At 43.7% G+C, this 18,021-nt stretch overlaps 1 protein-coding gene across 4 annotated transcripts; it reads right to left on the bottom strand.

Annotated features, from left to right (window-relative positions):
* Nucleotides 1-2,109: 2,109 nt before the first annotated feature.
* Nucleotides 2,110-17,957, bottom strand: LOC110471710 (UDP-glucuronosyltransferase 2A2). Of its 4 annotated transcripts, none has more exons than XM_077782946.2 (7): nt 17,641-17,957; nt 13,163-13,844; nt 6,703-6,851; nt 5,519-5,650; nt 5,025-5,112; nt 4,191-4,410; nt 2,110-3,003 (listed from the first exon to the last, which is right to left on the bottom strand). In XM_077782946.2, exons 2-7 carry the CDS (start codon nt 13,776-13,778, stop codon nt 2,727-2,729), a joined length of 1,482 nt encoding a protein of 493 aa, XP_077639072.2. In that variant the 5' UTR covers nt 13,779-13,844; nt 17,641-17,957; the 3' UTR covers nt 2,110-2,726. The 4 variants fall into 4 exon arrangements, with proteins under 4 accessions (XP_077639072.2, XP_021388293.2, XP_085435059.1 ...); XM_021532618.3 differs by having other exon boundaries at nt 13,163-14,057; XM_085578933.1 differs by lacking the exon at nt 17,641-17,957 and adding an exon at nt 14,765-17,509 and having other exon boundaries at nt 13,163-14,057.
* Between the last annotated feature and the right edge of the window lie 64 nt (nt 17,958-18,021).

An 18,021-nucleotide genomic window follows, 5' to 3' on the forward strand; every position in this document is an offset into this window, starting at 1 on the left:
CAACAGAGTTTATTGTGCACAGAGAGGTAATACCTGCTAGCTGAAGGATTAGATCAGTCTGTCAGATTTAGAATACATTCTGCATCTGATCGGAGAAATGCATCACAGACCACCCTCATACTTTGATATCTTCTTCTGAATTATATACAGACTCTAAATGAAGAGGGGGTTTTGGTTTTGTTTGAACTTTTTTGTTTGGGTTGGTTGTTGGTTTGTTTTACTTTTTAAATTCAGTACTAGATAAGCCAAATTACTCTGAGTAGGTTAGAGAAATGAAACATATCCTTACAGGGACTGTGGAGCATTTTGTCCAGCTTTTCCCATCTATTCTGTTTCCAGTGTCCTTTGTTAGCCCTGTTTGACCAGTACCTGTGCAGCATGCTGGGAGGCTTGCTGGCCTTCTGGCATCTGAACTGACATCTCAGCAACTAGGTGATGGGCTCATGGTGATCCAACTTGGTGGAGCTGTGCCTAGGGCCCCACTCAGCTCCCTGAACAGCTACAGCAACCCCTTTCTGATCTGGGGCCTTAGTGTCACACAGTTCCCCTTTCAATGTGAAAATTCCTGGTTATGATCCCATCATGACAACAGGAACATTTACAGTATACTAAACATTGACAGAAACAGTATACCAAAAATTGACCTGAGAGCCTTCTTGTAACCCCTGTATAGTTTATACATGTGGTATGAAGAAGTTTAAGCAGATGCTTAAACATGACAATGCTAATAAAAAAAAGTTGATGTGGCATAAGGAATTTTATTATCTAAACAAATAATGTTTTGTTTGAAAACAGAGTTTTTTAAAATATCAGTTAAAACTTGAGTAAGCTGGCAGAGCAGTGAAATTACCTTACCTGGAACAGGAGGCCTGGACTAGCAGCATTTTATAGGCATCTTTAACACCCTAAGAGGTACTACATTTACTGCCACTCTTATCTGACCCAAGTGCAGCACTATTTTCTCTCCAGTTTTTCAGGCAAGGCAAGTGGCTATTGTACCATTCCCACATTGTGGGAACCCAGAGCTTCCCTCTGGCTGCCCTGGAAGGCCTGGGATGCTGGCAGGGGTTCAGGAACTCCCCTGTATAGAGCCCCGAGAGACACTGTCTCTGATCTCTGTCCATGGAGAAGAGTTTTCACTCTTAGAGGATGAATTACAAGCTCTGAGTATTTGATATAAGTAATAATTAAGTGTGGCACGGGTGCAAAAGTAAAATTTTAAATTTCTAGATTAGGGGTTCAAAGGGGACAAGATGGAGGAAATTGGGGTATGTCTCGTCCTTTTTCTCCTTCTTCATGCCCTCCATGTTTCACTGTAGTGTTGGCATTTATCTGTTGGTTTAGGCTGGGGACACACTGTTCAACGTAGGTGACATATATTGGCACATTATTGTAAATATAGCACACGTAGTTTCTGGTATATAATGTTTGTGACATCCCACTGAGGAGCAGAGCCCCACATGCTGCCGTGCAGGACAGACCTGTGGCAGGGCAGCAGAACATGTTAGAGATAAGTAAGAATAAACAACCTTAAAACCAGCACAGACGAATTATGGCTTCTTCTTTGGCAACGGGGCAGAAATACAGTTTTTACAATCTTGGAATCATCAATACCTCAGATTCTGACACTCCATGGAATATTACTTCTTTGCAAGTTCCCTCTCCAGAGGTTTTCCATGCAATTAGCATGGTTCAGAGGCATTTGCGAGTTAAGATGGTCAAGTTCTTGAGAGAAGTGGTTTTTACACCCTTGCAATGTTGCAGTTAAAATGATGCAACAGTAGGAATTCCTAACTGAATGGGAAAGAGAAATGGTTCCCAGGAAAGTAATGTTTATGGTGGTTTTAGGATTCTCATTTCCCCTCAGCCCCCAAGTAGTCACTGCATTTGCAACTTGCAGCTCCCAGTTTTCATGATAGTGGCCCTTCATATGGGTGCTTTTTAGGAGCCCATGATCTTGGATTCTCTGTCCAGTCTGGAGAGAATTTTTCTGACATGAGAGGAGGCGTTTTGGTTGTGAATCAGTCATCAAGTCTGCATAACACTAGAGGAGAGTGTAGCAGCCTGAACTGCTGCAAGTAAGGTCCAGGGTAAAGAAACAGAAAGGGCTTTGTGTGGTATCCACAGATGTTTAATTCAGCCGCACGGTGAGATGTTCAGAGTTCCCCCAGCACACACAGGTCTCAGCTCTCTCCACCCTGTCCAGAGGGGTCTTGGAGCAGTACAAAGATATGGGCCAATCGGGGAATAGGGAGGGAGTGGCTCAGGGACATAGGAACAGGGGAAGGGGCCAATGGGGTTTTAACAGCTTTGAGGGAAGCTTCTTGTGTCTCCTTAACTTAGGGGATGCCCCCCAGGGTCCTCACAGGAGAGGACAGAGTTAGGATAAGGAGCCTAGTTGTAGATCCACAGGGCAAGGCTGAATTTATGAAATACACCAAAATATTTGAGATATTTGAAACCTAGAGCAACAATTACCATGGCAAGGACCATGTGTGATCAGCTAACATGGTCCCAGGGGATTAAGCAACTATAATTCAATTTTATTTAGACCAGAAGGAATTTACTGCTAAGCAAGCAGCTCTGCCCCACAGCAGCTTTGTTGTGGTGCATTCATGGTATGCCCAGCTTAAAGCATATCCCAATAACTTGTTCACCAAAGAATGTGCATAAATGCCTTATTGAATCAGCCTAGGAGAAGAAAAGTGCTGATGGGAACAAGGTGTCTATTCTTTCTTCCTCTTTGCAATCCATCCACATCTTCTACAGCAACATAGGCAGCACTTGAAAAGTATGAAGATAATTGTGGCTGTACAGGTGAACAGGAATGCCAGAACATCCAGGGAGTGGTACTGGTACCAGGTGAGATGGTGAGCAGCTGGTCTTAAGTGCTTTGCACCTTTGTGACGCATGACAAATTCAATCCAGAAGACAGCTCTGTCTAGAGGCTTAACAGGCTGGTCATGTTGTATCTTGGATAACTTTAGAGCATTTTCCTTATAGCTGGGGAAAAAAAAGAATAAACCAAAGAGAATTTTCACTTATTTCTGAAATAAACTATTTATCACTTGGCGGTCCTCTTGAGGAAGGTAGACAGCCCTGCTTTTACTTTCATCAATCTTATTTAAATATATTTGAAACTGGTCCAGTTTATTCCTGTATGCATAAAATTGGGTTAAGAACAGTAATAGACAAAGCCAATATTTTTCAAAAAAAAGTTTTTCAAAATTATTCCTGATACTCCTTTAAAAAAAACAACATGTAAGCATTTTCAGCATTTCTATTCCAGTATAATAGAGTGTGATGATTTAGGCTGGGATAGAGTTAACATAGTATCTGCTGTGGGCTATTTTTGTGCTGGAAGCAGTGTTGATACAATAGGGATGTTTTCCTTACTGCTGAGCTTATACTGAGTCAAGGCCTTTTCTGTCTCTCGCATCACCCCACCAGCAGGGAGGCTTGGGGCTGCACAAGGAACTGGGAGGGAGCACAGCAAGGAAAGCTGATCCCAACTGACCTAAGGGGATTCCAGACACCAGATGGTGTCATCGTCATGTACCAGCTGCTATCCAGGTTCTTACAGGTTGTTACCTCCACCATGGCTGACTCCCTCTGATACTAAGTATGTCCATCAGTGCTGGTCCATTTTCTTCAGGAATTTGCAGGTTCTTACTTGAAGTAACACCTGTCCTTCACAGTGGATGGGAGTTGCTGCTAAAGATGGGAGTACTTCTGCATTTTTCCAATCCCTTTGTCTGTGATCTTATCCTTAGCAAGGGATCCCAGCTGCTGGGGTTCCTTCTCCTCCAAGTCCTGACTGAGAGGTACAGTAACCTAAGAATACTGCTAAGTCAGGGATAGGAGAAAAAAACTCTTACGACTACAGGCTAAGACCTAGTAAAACTAGAATTAGGTCCTCCAGAGGATTTACACTAGCAGAGAACTCTCAAAAGCTCCTCTGAACTTTGCGAGAACTAGTTTTCTCGAAGCACTCATAAAATGTGGTATAAGGAAAACCAAATTACTGATCTCTTCTTTTTGAGAAATGCTGATTCTCAGAAAAGAATTATGCTTTTCATCTGAAATCCAAACTTCAGCTTTGCATTTTCCATTCCCAGAAAATCCAGCAGAATTTCTCACATGAGCAGGATTTTAATAACCTCAGCCTGTAAGTTAGGAACAAAACTCACGTGGAATTGTAAATGACTGTTTTCAGTGCATCAACCAGATCCTGTGTCTTCATTGTGTTGAAATCCACCTGAACTGCAGCTCCTTTTGCTACCATGTGAACAAGGTTGTCATGCTGGTCAGCAAACATGGGAATTCCAACCATTGGGATCCCGTGGTAGATGGCTTCATAGAGCCCATTGGTCCCACCGTGTGTAATAAAGGCCTTTGTCAAGGGATGGCCTGGAACAGAGGAGGAGAGGGGAGTGTTACAGCAGCTATGGCAGATTGCATTCACTGGGCTGTGAACACAGCATAGAGGGGCCAGTGACTGCTAGAGAAGGGAACAGCCCTGACCTCTGGATCAGGAGCAGAGCTTGCATGCATAGCTTTCACGCAGTCATAATTACTTTAACGCAACCTGTGAATTGGCACATCCCTCCAGACTACCCCGCAGTTACTTCAGCCCTTCTGCTATTGTACAGTTGTAGTTTTCACACGGTATCAGGGTCAGAACAGCCCCATGCTTCAGCTTTGCTTAGGTCAAGCATTTTGAAGAATGAGTCTTGGAGATGAACTGCAAAGGCCAAATCCAACTCCAGAGTACATCTCTACTTTGATATTTACTTCTGCCTACGGGTGCTTTCGAGCCCTTCAGACAACTGCCACCAAGCTCTGTAAGTCAGAGCCTTTTAGGAAACAAAGGCTCCCAAGAGCAAAGCTCTACAGCTTAAGCCGTGAAACTAAGTGTGTCCACAAGCGTTACACGGTTCCGGCCAGAACTAACCATTCTACTGGAAAAACAAAAGGAAACTGTTTTTCTAAGTGCAATCCATCCCAAATAGAATCAGTCTTACCAAGCAGGTCATTTTGTGGTATCCAGTCAAAAATCCTGGTGTTGGAGCCCAGAGTTTCTGGTTTTTTCCCTTTGTATCGCCAGAGGACCTTGACCAAAGGAAGAATAAGATCAACATGGTGCATGTAATGTGCCTTTCTGTACTATTCCATGTAATTTAGAGCTTTATCTCAAACCCATAGAGTTTTTCACCAAATTTAGATCGCTTTGGCTGAAGTTGAACTCTTTGATTGGTTATTATGTGCTAATTATAAAAAATGCATGGAGAGATTTTTGTATTTTGCCCTGTAGACACACCTCCATGTCATTTGGTTCAGAGGAGATGAAGCACCAGAACTCCCCATGAAGAAACTCAGCAGTGTGTCTCTCTGAGAGAGCCCAGCTTCCTGGCTGTATCACATCCAGCAGGGATGCAGGTAAAGAACAGGCCACTCCAAACATAAAAGGAAGTGAAAAAAACAAGGCAACTTGTTTGAGGCTTAAAAAGAAATTCACCTTTTGAGGAAGCTGGCTGAGGGCTTTGGCAATCACATTACTTTTTTCATCACTTAGGCTGTGGACCATTGACCCAAGAGTGAATACAATGACACCATGTTCCCCTGAGCTCTGAACAAATTCTTCCATTTCCTAGGAGAGGCAGAAAACATATCAAGGGTAATTACACATTGCAGATTACACAGATTCCTGTGAATAGAGAGCATAACCTTTTCAGCTTATTAAGGAAATGATAGCGGTGTGAGCACCTCCTGACAGAAGGGCTTGACAAAGACAGACCTGGCCATGTGGAAAATAGTTTCTCTAAAACGAGGAGTAGGACAAGTTGAGACAGGTGACAGATGCTTTGTCTTTTTGAAAGCAAGTTTCAAGATACATTTCAAGCCACAAGGATAAATCCTAGCATTATCATGAGCAGGCCATACATACTCTGTGACACTCTCCTTAGCATAGTCATGGTTCTGGATTTTACTGGAACAAGTACTTTGTATTGCATAACTCTGATGAAACCTGAGAGGGTGTTTCAGCATCCTGATCACAGATTCACCAAGTTGTTGCTGTCACTTTGCTAGTCAGACAGTTCTCATTTCTTATAATGCACCACATTGCTCAAAACGTTTTCTACCAATCAGACCAATAGGTTTTCCTGTTCCTTTTATTAGTTAGTATCATGTGAACTGGAGCAGTTACATACATTTTCCCTAAGTTCAACCCATGCTACAGGGAAGTGGGAAGACAGAAGCTTTCTTTTAGTAGACCACTTGCACTGAAGATGGCCTATATCACTCATCTATTTCTGCAAATTTTGGCCCCATTTTACCTAGAGAATTTGTCTTGTCACAGTGCCTTCTGGCATCAGGTATTTCAATGTTATCATGGGCTGCAAGTCTGTGTCTTAGAATTGAATATTACATGTAAGTACCCTGAAGTAGCACCTATTTTTTCCTAAAACAGACACTGCATTACCCCATGCTGACATCAGCTATCCTCTTTTAAGACAGCAGACTGAAAACAGCCCTCAGTTTGGACAAATATGGATGGATGCTAAATAGTTCCTTGCTCCCCAGCAGCACCAGAGAATCTGATTTAAGAATGTGCTTTCTCAGGACAGGGCTTGTGTGATTATCAGGGAAAGAAACAGTCTTTGTAACAAACCAGCCAAGAGAAAAACTAGGTTGGGATACCTTTGGCAATGGCTTTGCAGGCTGGCAATGAAGTCCTCCAACAAACTCAAAGTTGGGCAGGAAAGGGCGTGGAAATTCGAAATCCCAGTACGTTCTGATTAACCAAATCTCTGCTTTCCCCATCGTCTCACACAGGGTTGTGGGCCTTCCTGTGGACAAGGTACAAGAGGTTTACAACATGCACGGGAGTGACCTTGTTTGCTCTGGATTGTGAAACAGGAGCCTTACCTTTGTCTTTTAGCACTCCCTATCAGTGTAGTTTATCAAACCATGCATAAAATGAAAACGTCAACAAATCTGGATCTATTCCTTGCCCTGTCCTGTGCTCAGCTTTAGCAGGTGGCCATGAGCACAAGGTACAATCCTTAAAAGGATTTTGAACCTTCATGACTACTTTAGAGAAATACAAGCAAGAAGCATTTAGTATCTGATATAGAAGTGTAATTCTTGTAGTGCTAAATTATTACCTGAGCTTGTAGTAAAAACACAGAGAACACCTGGGAAAGAGAGCAATCACAGAAAATTTAATTCCAAATAAAAAAATGAATTAATCATAAAGTGATGATGACCTGTCAGGGAGGAGAAAAGTTTTTAAACAAAGTTCTGTAGCATTTTTCAAATGGTGACTCATTTAGCAGCTGCTCAGACAACAAAAAAACACAGGTACAGACATCTCTAGTATTCTTGAGGACTGGGTCAGCTAATTCTGACACACATTGGGAAAAATTGGCCAACTCCATAGATACTTTTAATGTCATTTTATGCAAAATCAAATATTTCTAGAAATCCATCTGGAAAAAAAAATCTAATGGTAATCTGATGGTTTATAGTTTACCATTTGGAAAATATTTATTCTTAGGTATATATTACAAGTTTTCTTTGAAGTATTTTCTCCACAGAATGAAACAGGGAAGTAAAAGTGTTAGAAGTATTGATAAATAGTTTTCCAAAACCAGCCTAATGCAAGCAGGAATCAAGCTAAATAAGCAGCAAGATAAGAATTATCTGTAGGGCATCTCCTTACACTACTTGATCAGTATAATAATCTACACCAATAATTTCTTCTTTATATTTAAATTAAAGAGCAATGAATCAGTTACAAAGTTGCTGAAGTGAAAAGTAGAGTGATATAAAGGTGTAATTAGATCTTTATGTGGTATTAAAAAATTAAATCCAGTGAAGAGGGACTAGTTTTCAGAGCACAAAGGCATTATTTGCAAATGCAGGAAAAAATTGGACAGCAACAGAAGAAATGCCTTTGTGTTTGCTGTTCACTTGTTATCTGCCTAAACTTAGATACCCTGGAGAAGATTCAAAGTCCTTTGAACTAAAAGGAACTCTGTTAAATGTTGAATCATGCCTGAGTTGTACTATGTTGGGGCAAAATTTACAGCTATGTATGTAGTTTAAGGAGACTATTTCAAACTCTGAATGGTGGATGAAAGGGAAAGGTGACAGCATTTATTGTTGAGAATCTGAACTCAAATTCAGCATCTTGCACTATGCAGAGTTTCAAGATACTTCAGGATTGCCACCTCCGCTGGCCTTTGAGAACACATTTTGAGACAACAGCATGGTGGTCCCAAAAGCATTCAGAAGGCACAGCCTATGCAAGAAGAGAAACCACTCAACAGCTGCCTTACCTAAGACATTACTGTAGTACCCATCCCATTCATCTCTCCAAAACTTCATGAAAAATAAATCCGTGAAAATGTAAAAGAGGAAGTTCTATAGTCTTTCCATAAAGGACATATGGTGTGTCAGCCCCATTGTGCTAGCAGGCACATAGGAAGGTGGGGACGGGAGCCCACCGCACAGCCGCTCTACCACATTCCCATCAGAGAAGCGGAAGCTGTAGACAAAAGGGATCTCTAGGATTTCTGCTACAAGCTCTCCACCTACAGACACGGGGTCAGTGATCAGAACATCAAACTTGGCCCGCTGCAGCTTTGCTATCAGGTGAGAATTCATCACCAAGGTGTCACAGGTCTGCTTTAACATATTGGTAAAGTCCTCCAGTTGCTCTTTCATTGTCCACATTATCTCCCAGGGGAAGAGATTAGAGGCTTCATTCGTCCAGAAATTAAGGAAGTCTTCCATGGCAGCATCCAGGGTCTCCTGGCTAAAGGGGACTTGCAGGACCTCAAAAGTGAAAGGGGAGGAGGTGTCCTGGTAGTTGATGAGCAGATTGCTTGAGGGCACCAGCACAGTCACTTCATGACCCCGGAGAACAAGCTCTTGCAGAAGCACTTTCACATTGATCCAGTGACTGGCATCGGTGGGCCAGACCACCACCCTCCCACAAAAAACGGTGCTGCAGCAGCATGTGTAGGCCCAGAGCAGCCAGGGGAACTTTGGCCCCAACATCTCAGCATTCCACGTACAACTCTGGTCTGACTGAACTGGGAGCAGTTCATGCCTTCACTGTGCAAATATCTTAGAGTCAACCAATTAAAAGTGGCATTTGTCTGGTGAGTAGACTGGCAAACGTGACAAGATTGGCGAACGTGACAAGAGGGAATGTTGTAACACAAAACAACACTCGTGGGAGGGCTGGACAAGCAGCAATTCCCAATCTGGAGTGTCCTGCAGAGCCACAGCTGATCTCAAAATCACGGCAGCTCCTATCTGCTCACCACAAAGTGCATTTTGCAGCATGTGAATACTAGAAGACTTTTCCCTGTGTTGTGGTTTAATCTTGGTAGTCAGCTAGCCTCTGAATCTTCCACAGTAGGAGGAGAAAAGGAAGGGCAAAAGTTAGAAAATTCATGGATAGAGACTGAGATGACTTAAAAGAAAAAAAAAAAAAAAAAGAAAAGAGCAAGAAAAACAAGTGCTGCAAAAAGAACAGTTTCTTACTACCAGCCAATGCCCTGAGAAAGAGCGGCCCTGACAAATTTCTCCCCAGTATCTTTTATCTTGCTGAGCACAAAATCATATGGGCTGGGGTATCCCTTGGGTGAGTTGGGGTCAGCTGTCCCAGTTGTGTCCCCTCCCAACTTCTTGTGCATCTCCTGCCCCCTCGCTGAGGTGAGGTGAGGTGGGCTGAGAGGCAGAAAAGGTCTTGACATTCTGTAAGCACTTCTTAGCAGTAATTAAAACATCCCTGTGTTATCAAAGCTTTTCAGCACAAACCCATCATGCAGCCCATGCAAGCTAACAAAACAAGTATTGCCCATGAAGTCTTAAATGCCAAAGCCTGCAGTTTTCTTAATAAAAAAAGATACCACAAGGTCGAAATAGCTCTGAGGCTTACACAACAGACACCAAACCTTGCTTCAGCCAGCACAAGATTTTCTAGTCTCTGTCATCGTAACATGATAAGCAACACAAACACACAGCTAGGTACTCTAAGAGTAGGATACCTTAACAACTTAGCTCTCTCAGCAGAATTACACCTTACTAGTGAAATATAAATAAAAACACTTTAAAGTCTCATATTGAAATATCCATTTTATCTCCCCACTAGCAATGCATATGTTTGGCCTGTTTCTTTTAAGCATCACCTAGAGCAAAAATGGGGAAGCAATTATACAACTATTTTTTTTTAATTAAAAACCACTTACAAATAAATGTAACTGTAATTTAATAGCTTTTTAGACACTTTCAGAAAAGCAAATAACCATGTCTCTGCAGAGGGCCTTTTATCACTGTGAATTAAAAGACTTTAAAGGTCCAGAGGAAGATATTGTCTCTAATTTTGAGACAAGGTAGCAAGAAGCCTGCTATGTGAGAAAAAGTACTAGTGTTTGGGTATATAGTATTTTACTGGTCTTAGTGTTTGTCATGATTCATCTATTAATATGACTAATGATCCCTGTTTCAAGTGCTTTAGCACTGTTTTACATATCCTGAAAGTACTTGTACAGTCTTTGTTCTACCCCTGTAGCAGGTCAGGATTAACAGGCAGTGTTTGTACTTGCCTGATTTGATGCAGGAATTTTGAAAGAAGGAGAGTGAATTTGGGGCTGTCTTGCTCCTGATTTGTGCCTTTATCTCTCATCTCTGGGTATTTACTCTTGTGTGCATAGCAGATGTAATTTCTGGAAAGAGAGCAGCCTTACCTAAAACTTCACTGTAGTATTGATCCCAGCTTGTCCAGAGAACATAATGAAACATGAAATCATGCAGAGCGTAGCCGAGGATGTTTTTTAGCCTTTGCCAGAAGGTCATCCTATCTGTTAGACTGGTTAGGGTGGTTGGTACGTAGGAAGGAGGTGCTGGGAGTGTTCCACAGATCCGCTCCACCGTGTTGCCCATGGAGAACCGGAATGTATACACAAAGGGGATACCCAGCTTCTCAGCAACCAGCTCCCCACTGGGAAACAGTGGGTCTGCCAAAAGGACATCGAAGGCAGATGCCCTCAGTCTTTCCATCAGGGCCTCATTCTTCACAACTCCATCACAAATTATTTTGGTTATATTCTTCATCTGCAATACCATTTGAGCTATCTCGTAAGTACTTTTCCAGATAGGTAGTTTTCTGTCCTCATTAAAAAAAAAGTAAAACATTTTATCCATAAAGTCAGACATCTCCTTTTTGGTGATTGGCACCTCAATCACCTCAAACTGGAAGGGTGAGAGCTGGGTGGGATTGACGATGAGGAAGCACGAAGGCAGCAGCACAGTCACCTCGTGGCCCCGAGCCACGAGCTCCTGTAGTATGTGCTCCATGTTCAGCCAGTGGCTGTTATCAGCTGGCCAGACCAACACCTTCTCCCCGGACCCCCAGCCCAACACAGCCAGCAGCAACAGCACTGCCACCTCCTTCCCTGCCATAGCCTGCCCTGTGTGGCAATGCCCCCGTGGCCTCCCTTCACTGGGAGCAGTGGCACTCGTGAACTGGGCTGGGCGTGCATGACACTGCCTTGATCCCGAAGGCAGGGAGCCAAAGGTAGGCGGTGTGAAATCCTGTACTGGATAATAGTATGTTTAATATCATGTTTTCCTAGGGCACAAAAGAAGTGACTGGCACCAGCTGACACCCTCTGGTAGTAAACAGCTTGCTGAAGCTGGAAGATGAGATTCCTCTGGAGCACAAGAGAGAGCCATCAGCCCTGGGGGGCTCAGTCCAGCAAGGATTGTATCCTGTTGGCTATCCCATCCCTCCTGCCCATCTAACTACAGGTTCTGTATTACTTGTTTGGTAGAAGAGGTACTTTTTCATTCTTCTGGCTCTTGCAAAAGTGTTCACTGACTGTGTGGACAACTTTTTGCTTTTATAAACTCACTAAGCATTCCTTTAGAGCACACTTAAAGTGTTGATCCAGGGCTGCAGCCCAAGAGGTACATCTCGAGATTGCTCAAATGTAGCAAATCTCAAATTTTCTACACAGCAAATTACTCCAGTATCAGAGTAAGACCGTCCTCATGTGAACTTGCCTCTTGCAGAACACTGTGGGAGACCAAGAGGGGATAGTGCAGGCTTCCTGCCTGCCACTAGGAGCCAGTTATGCACTATAAGTTAAACCAGAAAATCCATTAAATAGTTTAATTTATAGGGTCCCTCCAGATGTGCAGTTAAGAAATACAGTAAGTTCTTTTTTTCTGTACTAAAAATCATTATTACAGGGTTTCTGCCTAGTGCTGTTGCACAATGGTTTCCTAATGTTGTCATCCAAGGCTTTTGGTATGGTTTCCATGCTGCCTAGACACCCTTTCTGGGACAAAAAATGTGGGTCATGGAAACAGCTGGGCTGTGAGGAGAAAAACTGAGATACCTCATGTACTACTGTACACATGACACCAGCTTGGTGTATGTGCGGAGTCTTGCATCATCCAGGTATTTGCAGGCAATTGAACCCTGAGAGATTTGCAAGAGGTCTTTTTGAAGAGCTCAATGGGAAACTAGTAGAAATGATATGTGATTAATAATAAACATATTTTTCTACTTGATCACTCAAAACAGAAGAAAAGCCTGCAGAGACAGGTTTGTTGTTTTCAGTTTGCTTTGTGGGTAGGAGGGTATGTTCTAAATAAAACTTGTTTTGTGCTGAGAGAATTGGTTTTATATGACCAGTGACATAAGTAAAGTCTCTATTACAAAGCCATAATGCACTTAAAATATTGCTACTGAGGGTAGCAAGGCTGGCTTGTAATTCACTAGCTCTCCCCTCCTTGTTATGGTCCTCTGGATGAGGAAAATGCCTCTGTTCTTGGCTGCTTTCTGTACAAGTAGTCACCCTTGCTGAGCACCCTGTATGGTGTAGAAGTCGTATCAAACTCCACACTACAATTATGACAAAAGTCAAATGCATCAATTGGGATGACCCTGATCCTGTCTCTATGCACTGGCATGGCAGCACAGCACCCTGACTGCTTGTGGGTCAGCGCCTTTTTAGGGACATAATCACAAACTCTTGCTGACCTCTCTCTTGACTTTGCGACCCTGGTGGGTTCCTAGTTCTGCAGGTCATAAGGACAGACTGTATAACAAGAAGTGAAGTATCAGAAGGCTTACCTAAGACCTTGCTGTAGTAGTTATCCCAATGTCCCCAGTAGCTCTGGAAAACGTAATCTTGCAGGTGGTAAGACACAAAGTTTTTTACTCTTTCCCCAAAAGACATGTGGTCAGTGAGCTCAGACAGGGCTGCAGGCGTGTAGGATGGTGGGGCTGGGATCTTGCCACAGTGCCTTTCCAGAGTGAAGGCTGGGGAGAAACGTAGTGAGTAGACAAAGGGAATGTCCAGCTTGAGAGCCAGGAGTTCCCCACAGGGGGTCACAGCATCTGACAGCAGCAGGTCAAAGCCAGACCCCTGCAGACGAGCCATCAGCTCTTGGTTGGTCAGCACCGCATCACACATCATCTTGTTCATCTTCTGCCAGCCTACAGACAGTCTTCCCAACTCCTTGTAAAACTGCCAGAAGGTCAAGATGGTTGGCCTGTTGTTGAGCCATAGATCCACTATGTCGTTAAGCAAGGTCTCAGGTAAATCTTTGTCAAAGGGCACATTATAGATCTCAAACTTCTCCGTAGTCTTAGGCCTGGGTTCAATGAAGAGAGTAGTGTTGGGTACCAGGATGGTAAAGCTGTGCCCACGGCGGATGAGCTCCTGTACCATTACATTCATGTTCATCCAGTGGCTGCCTTCTGTTGGCCAAACCAGTATCTTCCCACAGAAGACAGGCCCTAGAAGAGCAACCTGAAAAATAAGCAGCTGGAGGTATTTCTTTGAGCTGGTTGTTTTCATGGCCATGGCGGAGTCAATGGCTAGATAGTCTGGGAATTTTCCCTTCCAGATGGGAGTTCTGCACCTCTGTGTTGTGTTTGATGGCTCCTTACTAGCCCTCTTAGCAGAAGTGAGACTTTGCTGTTGCACAGGTAGTGCCTTTATAACCTGTGTTTTGTCTGAGCTCTGAAAAAAAAAAGATTTAAAAATATGTTTGGTGATTCATTTTTCCCTTTCTGCCTTCTACCCTGTTAGTGTCCCACTGAGGGAATTCTATTCTTCTGTTAGGAGGATAACAGCAATCCTCCCTCCTGTCAAAGGAGCTAGTCCTCTGGATGCCAGCCCTGAGACTCAAACAAATCCCTTGCATTTTTTCCATGAACTAGCAATGCCAGAGTCAGGCCAAGGAATAAGAGGCCACAGGGCTGACTTGGAAGTGTCATCCTTCTTCACAGTGAGATGCTAAAAGTGCTGGTATTTCTTATGCTGAGAGAAGTCAACAAATCCTTGCTTTGGTTGATGATAATACCAATAATAACATGCAATTTGTTCTAATAGGTCACCAGTAGCTTCCAGCTGCTCCCAGACAACAATGGACAGTGAGTCCATTGCTACTACCTGTGACAGACACATCACTGCCAACCTGGTCATGTTGTGGGCTCGGTTCAGGCGTCTAAACATGGGGCTGGGCCTCTTCTGGGTCCTAAAGGTGCTAAAGAGCAAAACCTACATCATCTGGGATGGCTCTCACTTGGAAAGCTGTTCCTTTAATATAAACACCATGCCTGGAAGCAGTTCTTTAACCACCTGGAGCCAAAATGACAACTAAACTAGTGATACACTTGATCCAACACAATTTGGGGAACAAATGCCATGCAGCAAAAAACTCTTACCTAGCAGAGTCTTCAGAGGTACATTGTGCTCTGAGTTGCAAGGTGCAATATGCTACACCTGTTTGCTGCTTTTCCTTGCTGCTCCTCTTGTCTGTGCCTGGGCTGCTCCAGCAGGATTGGTTATCAGGCAGAAGGAGCTTAAGTAAGTTACACTCTGAAGTGGACTTTTCAAAAGGGGGAAGTAATAAAATACAACAAGGCATGTATTCTGTACTTATTCATTGCTTTGTTATGCTCTGAGAATTTAATGGTTGAGATGGTATTTCTATTGCCAGGATATAGTACAATGTTATTACAGAGCCAGGTTCTTAGGAAGACTGTATGCTAGAGATAAGAAATATCATGTCTGATTGCTAAAAATACTTTCTACTTTAAAACAAAATATTTTCTTTTCCTCCCTTTAGGGTCCCAGGTGGCAAAACAAAATTGTTACATAGTAGATATGTATATAAACTGTCAACAGGAACAAAAAGTGAATCTTGTGGTTTGTTTGCAGAGGTTTTCAAAAGTTGTGCTGTCTGTGGGAGTTTCCAAAAGTTGGTATGTTACCTGTGTTGGTTCTGTGGCCCTTGATTCTGGAGATCTAGGCAAGTGTTTAATAACCTGAAAATATAGGAATCTAAAGGTGCATTTCAATGATTTTTAACTATTGTACATAATATTGAACATGGATTTTTCTAAACCCTCAGAATCCAGGACTATTATACCAGCATGTTTCAACCACAATTTGGCCTTACAGACAGTAATTTCACTACAGTCTCTCCACAGACCTTTCTACCCAGAGTAAGATTTTTTTTTTTAGCCTAATTTAGCTTATTTTATGAAGTCCTATAAGAAACTAATAGATTTTCCAGCAACTATTGAACATGTTCATATGAGCTAGAGGAGATCATAAAACCATAGAATATCCTGAGCTGGAAGAGACCCACAAGGATCATTGAGGTCCAACTCCTGCCCCTGCACAGGACAGCCCCAAGAATCACACCATGTGCCTGAGAACACTGTTCAAATGCTTCTTGAACTCCCTCAGGCTTGGTGCTGTGACCATTCCCTGGATAAAAGCATAGATGGGAACTTGTTTTTTGTTTCCAACCCCTTAGTATCAAATTTCTGCACAGCAAATGAGAGCAATTGCTAGGGAAACCAAAGAGTTAAAATTGTCTTGTTTCCATGGCCAGCTCTAAAAATGATACTCAGATTACTCAGAGAAGATAAGCATTTTGAGAGGATTAAAGTACAAAATCCAGCACATGAGAGAGAAGTGGAGCAGAAGAAAGTAGATGGTGTTAAGTGCCTGTATTTCAACCATCTAACATTACTAACAGAAGTGCTGCAGACAGTGATGCAACCTCCAGTCTTGGAGCTTTTCAAGGCTAAGGCCCTCATGCAGAAGTTAGGCAATGCATACTAATGTTTTCCACACATGGGTCTCTTCACCATTGTTCTGGCTGGCTGGGGGTTGCAGTGTGCATAGCACTTTGATATCTAGGAAACCTCGAAGCCAGCCAGCACCTTAGAAATTCAGGGCCAGGGTGGAAAAGAAGATTTATTGCCCTGAAGAAGTACCAAATGACTCTGTGCTTCCCCTTTCACTTAATGCAATGAAGCAGCAGCTGGTCTGAAAGCAGACTTAAAAGTCTTGACTAGCTTTTTTTTTTTCTTTTTGTGAGGGGGTGGGGGTGTTGGCAAGGAGAAGGGAGTATACTACATTGGGAAAATTTCAAAATTGGCTCATCCCTACATGCAGAGGTGACAGGATTGAGCAATTCTGCAAAGTCACATGTGTATGTGCTCAGTAAAAGCACACGTGTTTTGTAATCCCCGGGGTATAGGGAAACTCCAGCAAAAGTTAATGAGATGAAATAGTTTCACCATTACCATCTCTCTTGAATAAATGGTATCTTTTTACCTCTGCACTGTTACTGCAGGATGAAAAAAATGGGCTGGGTTAATAGCGTTGCACTTGGATTTTTTAAATTCGGTTTAGGATTCTACAAACTCTCTTCACTGCTGCAGTAATGCTGCAAAAGCACCTTGGTAGGTAAACAACAGCAATCAGGGTGGCTGGCACAGGAGCCATTTCCACTCTGCAAAGCCAAAATATTAAGGAAATGAAAGAAGGTTCAGGCCAAGCTTGGTGTGCCTGCTAGGAATCTCTATTGTTGGTGGAAGAATAGGTGCTACACCCTGTCCTTGTCAGTGAGGAGCAGCAGCAGACTTGCCCAAGCTCCCTGCAGATGTGGCACACTCCCATCTTGCCAGCATCTGTCCAACCTTCCAGGGAAAGCTGCGTGCTATGGTGATGGGCAAATCTACAAATCCCATGTATATGGACATGATGGGACTCATCTAATGCCTCACCAGCCCAAAAAAGGAGGAATTGCTCTCTCCACTCCACCTTTTCATGAATGTTTGCTGTTCATGCTTCCGTGGCAAGCCTTTCCCCATGCCTTTCCCAGTCATCCTTCCAATCATTTGTTTTAGTGGGAGAGTTTGCTGCTGGGGCAGGGAGGAGCTAGGCAAAGACCGGGCAGGTGACAATGGCCAGGGCAGCCTGATCACCAGGCGTCATTCCTGCCCAAGGAGCAGCAGTGATAGCACCAGAGGGCACCGCGACCATCACTGCACCCACTGCTGGGGACAGGGGTCCCAACTGCGGGGACAGGAGCACACTCAGAGCCCCAGCAAGGGCAGGGGTGCCAACAGCGCACCAGCATCACCCAGAGCAAGCACCTCCTCCCTTGCCTCAGCGCCCCTGGGGAGCAGGGAACTGGATTCCAGGGGTTATTGCAGGAGACCACAGAGCAGGGGAAGGTTTAGGGGTGATGATTGCACTCCAGAGTACCCCAAACCCACCACCCTGGACCCCCCCTCACCTAAGACCTGCTGCTCTGCGCTGGGAGAGTGACGCCGGGACGGTGACACCAGGAGGGTGACAATGGGAGGGTGACAGCAGCAGTTTTTAAGGGCAGAGAGAGGGAGGCAAGGGCAGTAATGTTTACCAATGCTGTGGCCGCTGCAGGGAGGGAGGAGCGAATGCAGGGAGAAAGTGGCTACCACTGACCTGCAGGCAGGGCCACGGAAGACAACTCCAGTCCCACCAGTACTGCTCTTCCCCACAGGTACCAGGCTGTGTGAAGGTGGGGAGGAACCCAACAACTACCCCACATGCAGTTTTGCCAAAACATTCTGCAATCCCATGAGCTGCTGCTGGCAATCCCCCCACCACAGCAGCTGAGGGGTGACACCTGCTTCTC

Source organism: Lonchura striata, chromosome 4, assembly GCF_050655825.1.
Source record: "Lonchura striata isolate lonStrDom1 chromosome 4, ASM5065582v1, whole genome shotgun sequence".
NCBI classification, from domain to species: Eukaryota; Metazoa; Chordata; class Aves; order Passeriformes; family Estrildidae; genus Lonchura; species Lonchura striata.

Bases quoted from the DNA above. Each gene is read 5' to 3' on its own strand.
- LOC110471710 (XM_021532618.3), bottom strand. From the start codon at position 13,898: ATGGCCATGAAAACAACCAGCTCAAAGAAATACCTCCAGCTGCTTATT. The intron at 5,651-6,702 runs GTATCCCAACCT...TGCCTCTCCTAG, and splicing joins CTGCAAAGCCATTGCCAAAG to GAAATGGAAGAATTTGTTCA. The intron at 3,004-4,190 runs GTGAGTTTTGTT...TTTTTTCCCCAG, and splicing joins ACAGTCATTTACAATTCCAC to CTATAAGGAAAATGCTCTAA.